The following is a 14,067-nucleotide window of genomic DNA, read 5'->3' as shown; positions in this document are numbered from 1 at the left end:
TGACCAACTGGACCAGAGCACACCAGGCACTCCTGTCTTCCACTGCCTCCTGCAGTTTGGTAAGGCTCATATTTGTAGCTTCAAGAACACTGTCCAACCATCTCGTCCTCTGTCGTCCCCTTCTCCTTGTGCCCTCCATCTTTCCCAACATCAGGGTCTTTTCCAGGGAGACTTCTCTTCTCATGAGGTGGCCAAAGTCTTGGAGCCTCAGCTTCAGGATCTGTCCTTCCAGTGAGCACTCAGGGCTGATTTCCTTCAGAATGGATCGGTTTGTTCTTCTTGCAGTCCATGGGACTCTCCAGAGTCTCCTCCAGCACCAGAATTCAAAAGCATCCATTCTCCAACGATCAGCCTTCTTGATGGTACATCATTACTGGGAAAACCAGAGCTTGAACTATACGGACCTTTGTCAGCACTTTGTTGTGGACAAAGGACAGCTGGACCGAGAAAGGGCCGCCTCCGGCCTCCCTCCGGCCCGGGCTCGGCAGCTGCGCAGGCGCCTCTTCTCAGCCGCCCGTCCTGAAAGGGGGCGGGGCTCCTGTTCTGCCTACGTCCCTCTCCGAGAGGCGTTCCGCTAGGCTGCTAAGCAACGGGGCCCGCCCCCTCCCGACGCGACTCTTCCTGCTCCCGATTGGCTCACGCAGGACTCGGCGGCGGCGCGCGTTATGGACGAGCGTTATTGGCTCTCCAGGCTGCCCCTTATGGAGAACGGGGCGGGTGGAGGAAGCCGAGGAAAGCGCTTTGGCAGGCGGGGATTGGCGCGAGCGGCCCGCACTCTCCCTCCCCATTGGCTCGGGGAGCTGCCCCTTCGGAGGCGGCCTGCGGAAGAGACCCCTGCCGCCGGCAGCCATTGGCTCGTGCGTAGCGCCGCCTGTGCCGATTGGTCGGCGCGTGGGGCGCTGGGCTGGGCTCCGCCCTCCCTCTCCGCCCGTCCTGCGCTCCGCCCCTCTCGCCTGCCCCCCCCCGGCAGAGCCGAGTCGAGTCTCTGAGGGAGAGAAGGAAGGAGCGGCGGCGGCGGCGGCGGGCGAGGGGAGGCAGCCATGAGGGTGGCCGTGGACTTCGAGGAGTGCCTCAAGGACTCGCCCCGCTTCAGGTCCGGAGGGCGGAGTCCGGGGCCCCGGGGGGGGGGGAGGCCTCCGGGGGGGGGGAGCCCGGGGCCAGCCAGTCCAGCCCCCGCGGGCAGCAGGGCAGGCAGGAGTCGCGGCTGAAGGCAGGAGAGCCCGCCGCCTGCCCAGGGGCTCCTCCCCGCACAAGCGCCTTGCTCTTCCCCACAGGGCTCCCTCCGCCCGGGGAAGGCGCCTCTCGGGGCCCCTCTCCACCTTCTCTGATGCCGCCCTTCCTCTTCAGCAGCCACCCCCAAACTCGGCCCTCCAGGTCTTTTGGGACTACAACTCCCAGCATCCCTGACCACTGGTCCTGCTGGCTAGGGATCATGGGAGTAGTAGTCCCAAAACACCTGGAGGGCCGAGTTTGGGGGTGCCTGCTCTTCCGGCTCGTCCTCCAGCGTGGTGGGGGGCAGAGGGGGCAGCCTCCTCCTCCGGCTTCCCCTCTGAGGCAGCCCGAGCCTGTGGCAGACCTTCAGGGAGTGGGGTGGAGATTGGCCCAGGCCAGGGGCTCCTTGAGGGGAGAAGAGGCCTTGAAGTAAATGCCCCCCCCTTGTCACATTTGGCATAGCCAGCTGGGCTTTGGGGCTCAGGAGGACCTTGCTAGCTGACACTGGATCCTTGCGGGACATCAATGCTCACTTGGATCCAGGCATGGACAGGCTGAGTACCAAGAAAGGCCTGGGTGCTTTTTGTGGTCCTGTGGTTAAGACTTTGTCTTGCGAGCCCTGGAGGGCATTCAACATCAGGGTACAAATGAGAAGCATCAAAATAAGTGGTGGATCCTTTTGTCAATATAAAACTTAGAATAGAATCCTAGAGTTGGAAGAGACCACAAGGGCCATCGAGTCCAACCCCCTGCCAAGCAGGAAACACCATCAGAGCACTCCTGATTCCTTGTAGGAATCATTGACTTCTCCTAATGCTCAAATGTTCTGATGGACATGTGACTCTTTCATATGCGTTAGACTGTATTTGCTAAGTTACAGTGGATGTTTCTGTGGATGGTTTGTTGGTTTGTTTGTGTGTTTTGACTTCCACAAGCAGCATTCATCTTGAGCTCAGCTGCTCTGGAATGCACACAAGAAATAGACCGGAACAGACACAAATCTGTGTTACCCATCTCAACCAACCCACAGTAAGCGGTGTGGAGGTCTCGCATACCAACCAGCCAACTCTACCTGATTTTGGTTTCGTCTTTTTTTGAGCCTCTGGTAAAAGCACCTGGTGTGTCCTCAGTTTGTGGTTAGCCTCTTTAGCCTCTTCAGAAGCTTTGAAATATAGGGGAAAGAACAACTGTTAGCCCTATATCCAAATGCTGGAAGGCAACAAGAATGTTGTCCCTTCAGTCTCCTCCTGCCTGCTTGGCTAGTGGCCTCAGATTCATCCCGCCATGGTGATTCCATCATTTATTTAGGCATCTTGATGGTTTCTTTTCTCTAGTTGCCTCAGGCATCCCTGCCACGCTTTCCTCACCTTCAGTGTTTCCCATCTACACAATGGGATTTGTAATGCTGGCCTCTCCAGGGCTCATGTATGAAAGGCGTTCTTCCATTGCAATGTCATTGAATCCACTTTTCAACATGTGGCTTTTCAGTCAGTGACTATCACAACAAGGAAAGCAGGATAGGAAGTAGCCACAGTGACTGGAGGGAGACCTGTGCAGCAGAAGCCACCCCCAGATGTGAGTAAGGGACCGTGGCCCCCAGCGCAGGGATTTATGTCGGCTGCTTGGATATATTGATGCAGGCGATGCCTTAGTTAGTCTCCAGTGCCCCGTAAGTAGCAGGGTGCCTTCACAGAGCCGATGTGTTGGCTGTTATGGAGACATTTCTACCCTTAACTTGCAGGGTGTACCCACCCTTCCTGTACTGCTGTGTGCTTATGAAATGTTTGGTCCCTCCCTTGCCAGACTGGACCACAGTGGCTCTTCTGGTCATGGAGGTTGTCTCAAATGGGTTACAGCCTGGAGCTTGAAAGGAAAGCTAGAAGGAAACACCCATGCAAGAGGCTGGCTTATTCTGCAAACCGGCGGGTGGTTTCCTGCCAGACTTCTACCCACTTCAGTATGTAATTCTTGGAATCTGGAGCTGATCAAGTTTAGCTGTCCTTTAAAATGGTTCCTTTTGCTGCTCGCGTTTGCCAAATGAATAGAGATTTCTGTTTTGCTGTCATTTTACCTGAATACAGAGAAGCAAAGATACAAAGCCGTTCACAGGGCAGGCTTCTGAGGGCTCCTGCTCTGCAGGTGTAATTCTTTGTGTAAAGTTACCAGAGAAACGGTTCAGATGGGTAACTGACAGGGAAAATGGTCTCCAAGTTTTAAGACTCCTTGGATGTGTAGCTGAAATGGAGGAAGAAAAAAGGGCTGAGAGGGTTATTTTTGCCAGTGCTTTGAGATTTGCAGAATAAGGCAGGCATAGTAGAGATGCTGTGTTGCTATGCCATGATAAACTCTGGTTTATTGTGACAGAAGCCAGCCCCAGGCACATTCATTCCTGTACCTTCTCCCAATCTGGCTTCAGGTTTCAGTGAACCACTTTCGCATGGCATGTGAACCTGACAGACTTTTTTGAAACAAGTCTGCTTTGTAGCCTGTGCTTGAAGTTGGCTTGTTTGAAGGAAACCATAGTTAAGATAAACTAACATTTGTCAGATCTAGATGATGTTGCAAGCTGTGTTTAATCAGAAATTGGAAGTTCAAGTTCCTTGTGGTGGCGCTGGAAGAGGAGGGGGGGTCTTGTGTGAGTCCAAGGCTTACTCAGCCTTCTTCTCATCTTAGTAAACCATAGTCTCTCCTCTCTGGATACAGCCCTCTTTGTCTGTTGATGAGGCTGGAGAAATCTCAGGCACCACAAAACTGGATTCAGGCAGCTAGGAATTTTGCAGTCTCCTTCCAGGCTTCGCGGGGCATAACCTCAGTTTCCTTCTGACAGTGACCAGTGAAACTAGACAAGAGAACAGGCCTCGAGTTGACCCAGTTGTGCAAATGACGGATGTCAAATGCAGAAGTTGTTTCAGGGAGGGGCTCCAAGCATCAAACCCTAACCAGTGTTGCTAAAGAGCAACGCGTCAGCAAACTTTTGTTTGGATTGTAAGGAGGAGGAAAATGCTTCTTCAAAGCACTGGAAAGCAGTATTTAATCTGCCACAGCTGTAAGGCAGAGGGTGGGGATGCTTTGTAATGTGTCACTTGCCTTTTGTGCTCTAGTTCGGCGGGGGGGGGGCTGTGACCCTCCAAATAGTGACCCTCAGGATGGCCAATGGCACTGAGGGGAGTTGTTTTCTCGACAACATCTGGAGGGACAAAAGTTCCCTGTCCCTGTGCTAGCCCAACAGACTGCAAAGACAATCTTAATAGGCATTTTCAGAAGCATAAGCTATTTTAACTTGCAGTGAAATCCATTCTGTGAATCCCTGCAGCTTTGGGTAGCGCTCTTCTCCCTGCATTTGTCTTGCCCTCTTTTAAAGCCTTCCCAGTTGGTGCCCACCGCTGTCCTCAAGAGGGGCACCAAGCCCTTGGGGGAGACTTTTCTGGGAGGTGCGGTAGGCGGAAGCAGAAGTGTTTTCTGCCAAGAACTACTTAAGTTAACTTGCCTTGGGATCCAAGCCTTTACTCCCAAAGATAGACCCTCTTCTTTTTTTTCTTTTTGTAAATGTGTTTTACTGTTTTCAAAGAAACAAATTAACAAATACAAACAGTACAAATTTTTTTTAGAGGCATCAGGTAAGTCCCATATTTGAAAACTAAGGAGGGTACATTAACACTAAGAACCTAACTCACACAATCTGGAGCAGTTTCTTGGTTAAAGGGACAGAGCTTCTGCTCCATAATGCTGTGGGTGCTGCCAGTGTGTCCTTGTGCTCTTGGGGCCCCAAGGGAAGAAGGAGGCTGCTTGACGGCCAGCACATCATCCAGCCACTCCTCTGCATGGCTGGAAACGGAGGTGGCTTTGCAGTCGGTTGCTGAAGCCCTGCAAATAGGATAGACCGTTTTGCAGAATGCCGACCCTCGATACACTCACATGCAAGGTGTCTCTCTGTGCCCCATTTGGCAGTGCCCTCCCCCAACCCCACCTATATCATGAGCTGCCTTAGTGCTTCAGATGCAGTGTTTTCATTTGGCAAACATTTAAAGCACACAGGGCAGCCATGAAGACTAAGAATCATAGAATCATAGAATCATAGAGTTGGAAGAGACCACAAGGGCCATCGAGTCCAACCCCCTGCCAAGCAGGAAACACCATCAGAGCACTCCTGACATATGGTTGTCAAGCCTCTGCTTAAAGACCTCCAAAGAAGAAGACTCCACCACACTCCTTGGCAGCAAATTCCACTGTCGAACAGCTCTTACTGTCAGGAAGTTCTTCCTAATGTTTAGGTGGAATCTTCTTTCTTGTAGTTTGGATCCATTGCTCCGTGTCCGCTTCTCTGGAGCAGCAGAAAACAACCTTTCTCCCTCCTCTATGTGACATCCTTTTATATATTTGAACATGGCTATCATATCACCCCTTAACCTCCTCTTCTCCAGGCTAAACATGCCCAGCTCCCTTAGCCGTTCCTCATAAGGCATCGTTTCCAGGCCTTTGACCATTTTGGTTGCCCTCCTCTGGACACGTTCCAGTTTGTCAATGTCCTTCTTGAACTGTGGTGCCCAGAACTGGACACAGTACTCCAGGTGAGGTCTGACCAGAGCAGAATACAGTGGCACTATTACTTCCCTTGATCTAGATGCTATACTCCTATTGATGCAGCCCAGAATTGCATTGGCTTTTTTAGCTGCCGCGTCACACTGTTGGCTCATGTCAAGTTTGTGGTCAACCAAGACTCCTAGATCCTTTTCACATGTAGTGCTCTCAAGCCAGGTGTCACCCATCTTGTATTTGTGCCTCTCATTTTTTTTGCCCAAGTGCAATACTTTACATTTCTCCCTGTTAAAATTCATCTTGTTTGTTTTGGCCCAGTTCTCTAATCTGTCAAGGTCGTTTTGAAGTGTGATCCTGTCCTCTGGGGTGTTAGCCACCCCTCCCAGTTTGGTGTCATCTGCAAATTTGATCAGGATGCCCTTGAGTCCATCATCCAAGTCGTTGATAAAGATGTTGAATAAGACCGGGCCCAAGACAGAACCCTGTGGCACCCCACTAGTCACTCTTCTCCAGGATGAAGAGGAACCATTGATGAGCACCCTTTGGGTTCGGTCAGTCAGCCAGTTACAAATCCACTGAGTGGTAGCATAGTCAAGACTGCATTTTACCAGCTTCTTTACAAGAATATCATGGGGCACCTTGTCAAATGCCTTGCTGAAATCAAGGTAGGCTACATCCACTGCGTTCCCTTCATCTACCAGGCTTGTAATTCTGTCAAAAAACGAGATCAGGTTAGTCTGACATGACTTATTTTTCAGAAATCCATGCTGACTATTGGTGATCACAGCATTCCTTTCTAGGTGCTCACAGACTGTTTGCTTAATGATCTGCTCCAGAATCTTCCCTGGTATTGATGTCAGACTGACTGGGCGGTAATTATTTGGGTCCTCTCTTTTCCCCTTTTTGAAAATAGGGACAACATTTGCCCTCCTCCAGTCTGCCGGGACTTCGCCTGTTCTCCAGGAATTCTCAAAGATGACTGCCAGTGGTTCTGAAATCACATCTGCCAGTTCTTTTAATACTCTTGGATGCAGTTCATCTGGCCCTGGAGACTTGAATACATCTAGACTAGCCAAGTATTCTTGTACTATCTCCTTAGTTATTCTGGGCTGTGTTTCCTCTGCTGAATCATTTGCTCCAAATTCTTCAGGTCGGGCATTGTTTTCTTTATCGGAGAAGACTGAGGCAAAGAAGGCATTGAGGAGTTCAGCCCTTTCTGTGTCCCCTGAAAGATCTCCCAAGCATAGGCTGGAGTTTAAACGCATGCTAGGAGCACGGGAAGCTGCCTTCTCCTGAGTTTGACCACTTAGCTCAGTGCTGTTGACTCTGGCTGGCAGCAGCTCTCCAAGGTCCCTGGCAGGGAGGCCTTTCCCAGCCCCCCCGGAGGTGCCATTGAGGATGGAAGCTGGACCTGCGTGCAAAGCAGGCGCTGTGGGTGGACAGGTTCTGACCCCTGGGCGCTTGACACTTGGCTCTCCTTCCTTTCTGAGAGGAAGCTGACTTCTGGCAGCCGGATATCTTTGCTTATGAGAGAGTCCTTTTGGAGAGGAGGAGAGACGGGGGCTTCCCTGACCGTTCTCTGCTCTGTTCGGAGATGGAGCAATAATGACCTGCATTGGGGACCCTTTTCCAAGGCAGAGGCTCTGTCTTCAGTTCACTCAGGTTGCTCTTTATTGTGTACATAATCAAACGAAATACAGTTGGAGGAGCAAGCGTGGGGCGACTTTCAGTTTGATTCCCGACTGAGGGGGTGAACTGGAGCATTTCCGGACAGGCCTTGTGTTCCCCGGCTGTTTTCTGTGGAGTGTCGCAGGCCAGTCTCCCTCCTGATGCCTCTGTTGTTGCAGCATTGGTTACACTTACATTGGTTTGTGTGGCGTCTCATCCTTGGCTGCTCCTCCAGTCTTGGATTGGGCTTCTCTGGTTTGTTGGTGCTGCCACCCCCCTTACCCCACTCTTTGCCCTTCGCCTGAGATTTGCTCCCTGGATGCTGCACCTGAAAAGGATTGGGGCCTCTGTTCATAGACGGGGGCAGGGGATGGAGAACCAGGGTGGGATGGAGCAGAGCAGCCCAGGGGCTGGACAACCTGCCTGCCCCCTTGCCCACAGGGGCATCAGGAGCTGCCCTCACTGTGTGGGGCCACCCTCCGCAGTCTCTCCCTCTTGCCTGCCAGGGTATAGCATTCAGCTCTTCCTGGGCCCTTTCCCCGGTTTTTAATTGGGCACACCTTTTGTAAGGTGTTTTGTGAGCCTATTGGGAGGACAAAGCAGGGTATCAGGGTCCTAAATAAAATTTCTAAAACATTCTGCCCATTTGGGAATCCTGGTGGCAGAAAAAGTTGAGCCTCCTTGCCGGCCTGCTCCATTTGTTGCAGGAAAAGCCGCCAAGGGAGGGGGTGGGATGGCAGAGCCAGGGGCTGCCTTTCTCTCAGAAACGCCTGCTCCCCTCACGCTGGCTCCCCTCTCCTCAGCAGGCAGTTCCTCTGGCTTTCCATCTGCAAAAAGCCATTCAGGCAGGTGCTGGCTAAAGAGAGTTTTTAAACTTACCCAAACACTTCTTTCCTACTGAAGATGCCCCCCCCCTTCCGTAGGTAAAGAAATGTGGCCAAGGCATGGCTGGCGTCGCCCTCAGAACCCTCCTTTCAGTTTCTGGGATGTCCTCCGTTGGTTCCTGGTGCTGCTTGTGGGTCCATCTGCTCCAGTTGGTTGTTCAATGGGCTCCAGCCCTTCTGGATGCCACTGGTCCTTGAGGCAGAGCACAAACAGTTGTGGGTCAGGCCGGCCTGGGCCTCGTCACTCTTGTTAACGGCAGGCAAGAGGCACCTGCAGGTTGGCGCTTCTGCCAGAAACATCCCCACTCAGCCAGGTGGGGGTCCGTGCATCACGGCTGGCCTGTGGCCGGGGCAGTCTCTTTGCATGGTGCTTTCTCAAAGGAGCCAAGTGAATAACATTCACTTTCTGGCAGGCTGCTGATGCCTAGGAATAATCGGAGTCCATTTGCATAGCTCTCCAGGAGCAACCTTTGCTGGATTTGAGAGGGCCTGCTTTGCAGCTTAGACCCAAATGAACACTTTGCCTCTTTTCCTTCCTCCTCCCCAATGAAAACGGTGAGAAGGGAGGAATGACCCTTTGCTTCATGGCTTTCGTCCCCTCTGGCCCGCAGCTGCAGAGCCTGTCAGCTGTTTCCCGGCTGTGTGCAGCTGGACTGTGCATCCCAGCTGCGGGGTGTGTGTGTGTGTGTGTGTGTGTGTGTGTGAGGAGACTTTCTGGGTGGTTCTGCCCACTGGCTGCCTTCCTCACACCGATCTTGCAGCTTCATAGAGATCAGAGTGTGGGGAAAGGGCTCTGTGCGAAAGGGGCACCGAAGAGGCAATTTTTTAAAAAAGGTTGTCATCCTCCCTCCTAAATGGCAGGAGAGCCCTTTTCCACAAACGGGTTTGGCAGCGTCATGCCTGGAGTGGGGAGAGTGTTTCTGTGGCACCCGGTGCCAAAGGTCCCACCTGGCATTGGCAGTTGCTGTTGACTCGGCTCTGTGGACGGCATCCTCTGAGAGGCGACTCATTTTGCAAGCAGCCCTGAGTGCTTGGCTGCAGTTGTTGACACCGAAGCCTTCTCCTTCTCAGAGTTGGCGTGCAAACAATGGGAATCTGGCCAGACCCAAATGGGGAAGCCAGATCAGGGCCCGAGTGCAGGGTGTCTGCCTCTGCTACACAGTCCTCCTCCACCCTGTGCCTCTTGGTTGTGCCAGGATGGAGCACCCACACCCCTCAAACCCCTCCAGAGAGATCCACTGTGAGCCTTTCTGAAGTTGAACTGGCTGCTTTGCGTGTGGTGGGTCTTCTGTTAGCAACGGACGACTTTCCCAGGGAGTCTGGAGGGTATGACATCTCAGTCTCTTTCTCCTTGCAGGGCTGCTTTGGAAGATGTGGAAGGAGATGTAACAGAGCTAGAGCAGAAGCTGGACAAGGTGAGCAAACATCACCTGGGCAGTTCCACCCCCATCTTGCTCCTCAGAGGGTCCCTTAAGAGAAGGTTTGGGGAGGGAGAAGCAATGTTCTGTTGTGTAAGCGTAAATCCTTGCACTAGTGGAAGGGGGATATTGAATGCCACCCTTTAGGCCCAACTCCTAGTTGAAGCCAGTTCTGCTCCTGGAACCTGGGGGTCAACTAACTGCCAGTCAGCTATTGAGGTGGGCATTGCCATGCGGAACGCAACTAGTTTCTGGACATCGCAGGTGGGCAGAGGGGCTGCCGTTGTGCTCAGGTCCTGCTGGTGTGCTTCTCATGGGGGGGGGCATCTGAATGGCCCCTGTGAGAGCAGGAGACTGGACTAGATGGAGTCCCTTTGGCCGGATCCAGCAACAGGGCAGCAGGGTCTGTCCCATCCAGCATTTTCATCTGCCAAGGTGGTCAGCCAGATGCTGGAAGAAAAGGGCATTTGCTCTTCTTTGCTGCAGAGTAGATATGTTGAGAGACGACCGCGGCCCTGAGATAGGAAGACTCTGCTGCTTCTCTTTCAGTTAGTGAAGCTTTGCATTGCGATGATCGACACGGGGAAGGCCTTCTGCCTGGCAAACAAGCAGTTCATCCATGGCATTCAGGACCTGGCTCAGTATTCCAGCAAGGATGCCCTCGTGGAGGTAAGTGCCCCCTGCCAAGTGGGCTCAGAAGAGTTCCATATTCTGGGGTCTAGAGCTTCCCCTCGCCTGGGGAACTGGGGGGCGGGCTGCCCGCCTGGGCGCCTGAGTGTGGGAGGGGGCGGGGTGTGTGTGGAATCTAAGCCCATCCAGGGAGGAGCTGTTCCTAAGAGAGTGTAGGAACTTAAATGGGCCTCCCCATTAAATATCTGCTGCTTTCATTTCCTTAAGCTAAGCATACTTGGCTCTTCAGCCTTTAAATGGTAAATATATCTGTTAGTTCATGCTGACCCCTTGAGAGAAGTTGGAGAAGAGGAATGTTTTCAAGAGCAGAATCCCGCCCTCCCCTCCCGGTCCCCTGTCTCTGCTGTCTCTGCTGATCCGTTTGGGAGAGGGGCTTCCCTGCTGTTCCCTGGGCAGGAATAATCTGGCTGGCCTTGTTCCTTCCTCTCCCTGCCCCCCCCCCTTTGCAGACCAGCTTGACGAAGTTCTCCGACAGCCTCCAAGAGATGATCAATTACCACACTGTAAGTTTCAGAAGTAGCTCCGCTTTCCTCCTCTATGGATTTAGAAAGCTGCTTGATAAAGATGTGGAAGTTTTTCTTCCCTGTGTTTCGAGGACACTCCAAGACACTTAGAAATGAAATGCCTCCTTAATAGATTTAAAATCTCTCTCTCTCTCTTTATTAAAAAAATGTGTGTTTTGAAGTCCCGATGGAGCGTGTGTGACTCGGTTGTTCCAGCTTCCTGGAACATCGCAGCTCTTGGCACTCTCTCCCGGTTGCCTTGGCTGGCCATCTGGAAACTCTGCCTCCCTCCCTCTCTCAGGCATGGGGGTGAATCTGCAGCCGGAGTCTGTGCGGGGCCTTGCACATCTTAATTTCTAGCCTCCTTAACACAGAGGCTTTGTCAGAGATGACTCCTGCAGCCTCGTGGCAGCCTGCCGAATGGTGTGGCTGTTTCTTTCAGCCGCAGCGAAAGAAGGAAGCGTCTGCCATGCATCTTCCCGGCATGGGGGCAAAGAAGAGAGATGGAAGGAAGTGAGGGGCTCTTCTCCCTCCCGCCGACATTTTTGCGGCTTGTTTGCGCAGTCCCAGAGCAGGACTCTGGAGCTTAGAAACCCCAAGTTTCCATCTCTCAGTGCCCCCTTGTGGAAGGCACAGGGCAGCGCTAGTGGGGAAAGGCAGGAAGAACTTCAGTGGGGAGACTGGCTGGACGTTGGAAGGTGCCTTGGAGCAAGAGGCGTCCCAAGAGTCCTGGCAGCTCTTCTCCAAGGCTGAGAGGGCATGCGGTGGGGGGTTCCTGCCTGGGGCATCCTGCACGCAAGCTGTGTTCCGAGAGGAGCCTTCTTGGCCCCAGGCGCAATGACTTTCCTTCTGGGCCTGTTTAGGAGGCTGTGGGTTCGGGCCCTTCTTGCGAAGCCAAGTGGAGGGGTGTGCAGTGTGTGGCCTTTGAGGCAGAGGCCAGGGAAGGGAGCCAGGTGGGCCCTGGGGTTCAGCGCAGGGCTGCAGCTGCTCCTCCGGCAGGTGCTCCCCCCCCCCGCAGCCTCACTCCTGTTGCCCCTGCCTTCCGTTTCTGATCTTATTTGGGAAGGGGGAAATCCAGGGCCCATGAAAGGTGGGGGCTTTATGTTCTTTTCCCCCCCTCTTTTTTTGCTGTTCAGTCACCTGAAAGATGTGGGTCCAGCTGAAGGGGCTCCATTGGAAGAAGGAAATGAGGAGTGGGGAGAGGCCTTGGGAAGCCTCGAATGTGGGCCTCCTCCACTTGAGCAGCTTGCAGAGCGTTGGGCATGGGGGGGGGGAGGCAGTACTGGCAGGGTGAGGCTGGGTTGGGGGTTCACTGGGCTGCTGCAGCAGAACTGCTGGTCCTTGGCGGGGGTAGGCTTTTCTCTGGCTGGTCTGTTGAGTCATAAAACTATTCCTGTCCTGTCTTTTGGTCCCTGAAGGGCCCCCAAGGTGGCTTGTGGCATTATAATCCTACAGTAGCAAATGCTAAAGAGAGAGCATCAAATGATGCTAAAGAAAATGAGCCAGTGGGGAGGAGTGGGGGTCACAGTCCCGAGCTAAAGCCGACTGCCTAAAGCCCTCCAAGGCTCATGGAGCCAGCCGTGAAGGTGAACATTGATACTGTGTGCTGAAAAATAGTTCCGCAGCCAGTGAAGTTGTTCAGGACCTGCTGAGCGAGATTCCCTTTGGCTTAGTCACCAACTGGGCAGCTGTGTTCTGGACCAGTCGCTGCTGGAGCTGTCTTCAAGGGCTGCTCCATAGGCAGCCTATGGCAGTAGCCTAACCTGGATGCCAACAGTTCATGCATGGCAGGGGGCAGGCAGCCTCTGTTGTTTGTACCTTCTCTGGCTCCATGGTGAGCTTGCCGTATAATCTGAAATATCCTTTGAGTTTAAAAAAGAAAAGGGAAAGGTGGCAAATTGCAGAAGCTCATTCTCTGGGATCTGTTGCCTGGGGACCCTTAGAGAACCGGGAGGAAGAGAAGGCTAGCAGTCCTGGAGCCTGGAGTGCCTTTGAGCCTAACTCTCCAAGCATTTCCTCCATTTCAGATCCTGTTTGACCAAACACAAAGATCAATTAAAGCGCAGCTTCAGACGTTCGTCAAAGAGTAAGTAAGACTTGTGCTTGGAGTCTTGGGGGTGCCGGGCTTCCAGGAGGGGCTGTGGGCCAGCTGGACTCTTGAGCAGAGGTTGCACAGCTCTGCAAGGTTTCTTCGTCACTTGGACATGCAGATGGTGCAAGATCTTGCCTTACCATGGAGTTTTCCCAAGACTCTGGTGCTGGAGAAGAGGCACCCCCAAATCTGGCCTTCCAGATGTTTTGGGACTACAACTCCCATCATCCCTAGCTAACAGGACCCGTGGTCAGGGATGATGGGAACTGTGGTCTGAAAACACCTGGAGGGCAGAGTTTGGGGGTGCCTGCTGGAGAAGAAGCAAAGGTTTTCCTGCAATGGAAGCCAAAGGCCAGTCTGGGTCTCCCAGGCTGGGTTGGGCTCCCTGTTTGTTCCTCTGCCACTCCTGAGCCACGATGGAAGTGCCAGGCCTCATTCTGCTGAGCCCCCTCACTTGCCCCCAGGTAGGCACTCCCGTGCCCGCTCTCTCTGTCTGTTGTGCCCTCCCTGTCCATTCAGCCCCAGTTCCCCCGTGAAGCCGCCTGGGCGCTGCTGTGCTGCGAAGGGCAGCTGATGGAGGGCAGCCCTGTGTTTCCTTTGCACTCTAGAGATATCAGAAAGTTCAAAGATGCCAAGAAGCAGTTTGAGAAAGTCAGCGAAGAGAAGGAGAATGCCCTGGCCAAGAACGCCCAGGTCCCACGGACCAAGCAGCACGAGGTGGAAGAGGCCACCAACATCCTGACGGCCACCAGGAAGTGCTTCCGTCACATCGCTCTCGACTACGTCCTGCAGGTGGGCCGCCCTCGGGGGCTTTGGGAAAGGGCCAAGGAAATGTGTTGCTGCTTCTGGGGGACTCTGGGGATGGGGCTCCTCTGGCAGAGGTGGGGCTGCATCAGGCAGAGCAGAGGTCTTGCTTGGCTTAGCAGGATACCCAGAGGCAGGCGGAGGCAAAGCCCAGGGGGAGAGAGGGCTGGCAGTCAGGCCTTGGCTTTGGGCGGGTGAAGGCTCTGAGCAAGTCAGGAGAAGCTCAGCAGTTACCTCTAGTGACTTGGGTATTCTCCATG

General features: G+C 53.4%; 1 protein-coding gene across 4 annotated transcripts in view; it reads left to right on the top strand.

Moving 5' to 3' along the window:
* The first annotated feature begins 958 nt into the window (after positions 1-958).
* ACAP2 (ArfGAP with coiled-coil, ankyrin repeat and PH domains 2) overlaps positions 959-14,067 on the top strand; it is a 32,151-nt gene continuing 19,042 nt past the window's right edge. For 3 of the 4 annotated variants that reach the window (XM_053390904.1, XM_053390902.1, XM_053390903.1), the window contains exons 1-6: positions 960-1,093; positions 9,658-9,715; positions 10,268-10,387; positions 10,858-10,911; positions 12,939-12,997; positions 13,612-13,795. In XM_053390904.1, coding sequence (XP_053246879.1) covers positions 1,041-1,093; positions 9,658-9,715; positions 10,268-10,387; positions 10,858-10,911; positions 12,939-12,997; positions 13,612-13,795 — 528 coding nt within the window. In that variant the 5' untranslated portion in view covers positions 960-1,040. Of the gene's footprint in view, positions 1,094-9,657; positions 9,716-10,267; positions 10,388-10,857; positions 10,912-12,938; positions 12,998-13,611; positions 13,796-14,067 lie in introns of all 4 variants that reach the window. The other variant, XM_053390901.1, reaches the window with a different exon arrangement.

The sequence above is a fragment of the Podarcis raffonei genome, chromosome 5, assembly GCF_027172205.1.
Source record: "Podarcis raffonei isolate rPodRaf1 chromosome 5, rPodRaf1.pri, whole genome shotgun sequence".
Taxonomy (NCBI): domain Eukaryota; kingdom Metazoa; phylum Chordata; class Lepidosauria; order Squamata; family Lacertidae; genus Podarcis; species Podarcis raffonei.
The sequence above is the reverse complement of the archived record's forward strand: the minus strand, read 5'-3'. Positions and strand labels throughout refer to the sequence as shown.